The 3559-nt window shown below is 46.6% G+C and overlaps 1 protein-coding gene across 1 annotated transcript; it reads right to left on the minus strand.

The window, feature by feature from the left end:
• Positions 1–1630: 1630 nt before the first annotated feature.
• Positions 1631–2791, minus strand: LOC118844637 (carbohydrate sulfotransferase 4-like). The gene has a single exon (XM_036752576.1). It carries the CDS (start codon positions 2774–2776, stop codon positions 1631–1633), a length of 1146 nt encoding a protein of 381 aa, XP_036608471.1. The 5' UTR covers positions 2777–2791.
• Positions 2792–3559: the final 768 nt, after the last annotated feature.

Here is a 3559-nt window from a genome sequence, read left to right on the forward strand (position 1 = left end):
AGTAGATTACTAGTAGATTAATATAATACGCAAAGCATTTCAGCAGCCCAACATTCTGAACATTTAACATGTTTATTTTGACTGAAATATATCACAAACACATGACAGATTTTTGCACCAAAATATTTTAGAATCAAGAGTCAGTCCATTGTAATTATACCTATCATGGATGATAGTCAGAAATGAATGAACAATACTTTTAGTAAAAATTCCTTTAAAGAACAAGTACAGTAATTTTCAGCATGGAACCAAATAGCAACTTCAAATGACAACCATATACAGTGGGTAACAATTACATTGCAGATAAAGAAACTCAACTCCAGTAGAGTCTCTGAAGGTGGGGGCAGGGAGAGGAAAAGACAGGCTTGGAATTCAGCCTTGAACTAGTTCTCTTCTGCACCCCAATCCTTTTGCCTGCAGGAGGGCCTCTGCAAGCAAGCTAGAAGGATGGGGAGCAGCTTGGACATCCACTGGGCCCAGCTGAGAGTAGTGTCTGCACTGGAAGCCAAGCACAGAATGGACAGATTTATGGCTCCACAAGGAACCCAGCAAAGGACTACACCATGCCTAAGGGGAACTTCTTGAACACCCCACAAATGTGAGGAAAGGACCTCCAGCAATCAGGAGCCTCATCACCCCTTGGACACATAGGCTTTCTAAGCTTGAGCCCACTTTCCTGTGCCCTCTAAATGGACTGGGGGCACAGGGAGTCACAGACTTCGCCAATTATTCCCAGTGTTCCAGCTTTGTAAATATCCCCTCCTAAAAGCTACTTGGGGAGCTAGAGGGCGCCACAGAGCACAGAGCACCCCAAGTCTGGAGTCAGGAAGACTCATCTTCTTGAGTTCAAACGCAGCCTCAGACACCTCCTAGCTGCGTGACCTGGGCAAGGATCTTAACCCTTTTGGCCGTAAATTCTTCATCTCTCAAGTGAGCTGAAGAAGAAAATGGCAAACACTGCCAGTGTCTTTGGCAAGAAAACCCCAAACGGGGTCATGCAGAGTTGGGCACGACTGAAACAACTGAACAACGACAACAATAACAAGAAGTACTAAGAGCTTGCTGAATAAAATGATTTTTATCTCATAATCTTGAGGCACAGTTGGCAGAAAAAAGATGGTACCGGGGTCTTGCGTAGATGGCATTAGAGGATCACCCCAGTTATTCAGGAGGGCCCTCTAGAACTCTGAGCAGGGAACACACACTTGCTATGGATCCTGAAACTCATCTGTGGGGGGGTAAAGATCATCAGAGCTCATACGAGCTACACAGCTACACACACATACACACACACACACACACACACACACTATACCTGCAAAGTAAATACAAGGTACCCTTAGAGGGGAAGGTACTAACTGCTTGAGGCATCAGGGAGGATCTCCCTCAGAAAATTATGCTTGACTTACTCTGAAGAACCCCAGGGATGCTCAGAGGCAGAAGTGAAGAGGGAGCATCACGCACAAGGGGGACACACATCAAGGAATAAAATCAGGAGGTACAATGTCCTTTGACCACAGGCAGTCACATGCAACAGCATGTTCACATGTATACGCATAGAGAAACATAGTTAGATCCAAACACATTCAGCTGACCATAGCCACTGTAAAAACCAGACTGTCACTCGGTTTTAGGGGAACTCAACAGCAGACAGAAGATTCACTAATAAATTTTTCTGATCTTTCTCAGACAATACAGGAAGGTAACCCATCAGGTTCATGTAATCTTTACAAATTTTCTGTAACTGGACTACCTTGTCATGTGGTAAGGACCGACGCCAGGCCTGGGAGACATTTCGGGCATTCCTGGAGTTTGTGTCGAAGGCACGCCCTCCCATGCCCTTGCCCTGTGTGATATTATGCACCCAGATTCGAAGATGAGGCAGGAAACGTAACCCTGCAAATTCATACAATTTGGAGGTTTGGGTCAGTGGGGACTGCACCAAGTCCTCATAGCGTATTAGCAGGTAGCGTTCTCGTAGGGAGTATGGAAGCAACTGTGCTGCCCTGTAGATCTCCAGTTGGCTTAGGCAGATAGCTTTCATCAAGTAATAGGGCTGGTCTTCACTCTTTATTTTGTTCCATTGCTTCCCCATGATAATATAGTTGTCATACTTCAGTCCCTCTTTTGTGTTTTCCCGGGAGCGGAACACAGCCCGGGGGTCTCGGACAAGGTGAATGATGTGCAGGTTGAGGGAGGGGTCAGTCAGCAGTGAATGGAGGGTCTTCAGGTCGAAGAAGCGCACCTCCTTGAGTACCACATGACTGTAGGATCTACAGGTTTCTTCTACCAAGTCAAAGGGCTGTCTGCTACAAAAAATCTTACAGTCATCCCGGGTGACAATGGACTCCCTCTTAAAGAGAGGGCATGCAGGTGAGGAACACAGTGCCCTACTACTCTCCCACATGAAGAGGCTGGACAGTTTCATCAGAGTCCAGGGGATATAGGCATCAAAGACACTCATGTCACAGAGGAAGACTGAACGAATCAGGTCTCTCACAGCCATCTGCAATTGCCAAGCAGTGCCAGAGGAGAGGGTTGTCCACACGTGCCAGGCTGGCTCTATCAGGTAAAACACATCTGGGTGCTGACTGAAGAGCTGGCCCACAAAGGAGGAGCCAGAGCGCCAGGAGGACAAGATCAACACATGCATAGGACTTGACTTCTCTGCCAGATCAGGGCATTGGCTGTGGCTGTAAAACTGCTGCAAAAACAGGAAAGCCAGAGATGGCAGGACCAGGAGGACTAAGAGCCTTGCTTTTCTTGCCCAGAGCATTGTGCAGGAAGCAAGCAGGCAGCCTGTTGGGGACAAGAAAAATGAACTGCATGAGACTGCTGGTCATCCAGGGGCTGACACATCTCCCTTCTAGCCAACCAACCCTAACCTACGTGCTACCAACTCCTACTTTGCCATGGCTCAACCTAACAATGGTTAAACACAGTTCCACCTCACCACCACCTCCCTTCCCCAATCACTTCCCACCTCCTATGAGAGGTGAAGAAGTCCTGGGGCTCTGTCCCTTTGACCTCATCACTTAAACTCATCCAGAAAAGTGAATCCTAACACCATTTTCCACTTAAACTCTTAATCATAACTATAACAGTCAGTCAGTCAACTAGCATTTTTTAAGTAGCTACTATGTGCCAGGCACCATGTAAACTGCAAGAGATACAAAGAAAGGCAAAAAAACAAAAATCCCAGTTCTCAAGGAGCCCAGGGTCTCATGGGCTAGATAACATACTAAAAAATATGTACAGATAGGCAGATAAACACAAGATAAATTGGGGACACGGAGAGGATTCTGGGAAGATGGTGGAGTAGGTCAGGAAAGTTCCAGACTCACCAAATGTTCTCCATAAACAAGACAGAACAACTCAAAGTGAATGTAGAGTGGCAAAAATTAAAAAAGAAGTCAGGATAAGGCAGATGTCCTCCTACAACAGCTTGAGAGCCCCTCAGGAAAGACTCAACCTCTAAAGGTGGAGGTTCTGTCTGACTGAGGCAGAAATACCACCACTGAAGCTCAGCCACTTGTGAGGAGCTTTCACCTCACAGACA

The sequence above is a fragment of the Trichosurus vulpecula genome, chromosome 3 (genome assembly GCF_011100635.1).
Source record: "Trichosurus vulpecula isolate mTriVul1 chromosome 3, mTriVul1.pri, whole genome shotgun sequence".
Taxonomy (NCBI): domain Eukaryota; kingdom Metazoa; phylum Chordata; class Mammalia; order Diprotodontia; family Phalangeridae; genus Trichosurus; species Trichosurus vulpecula.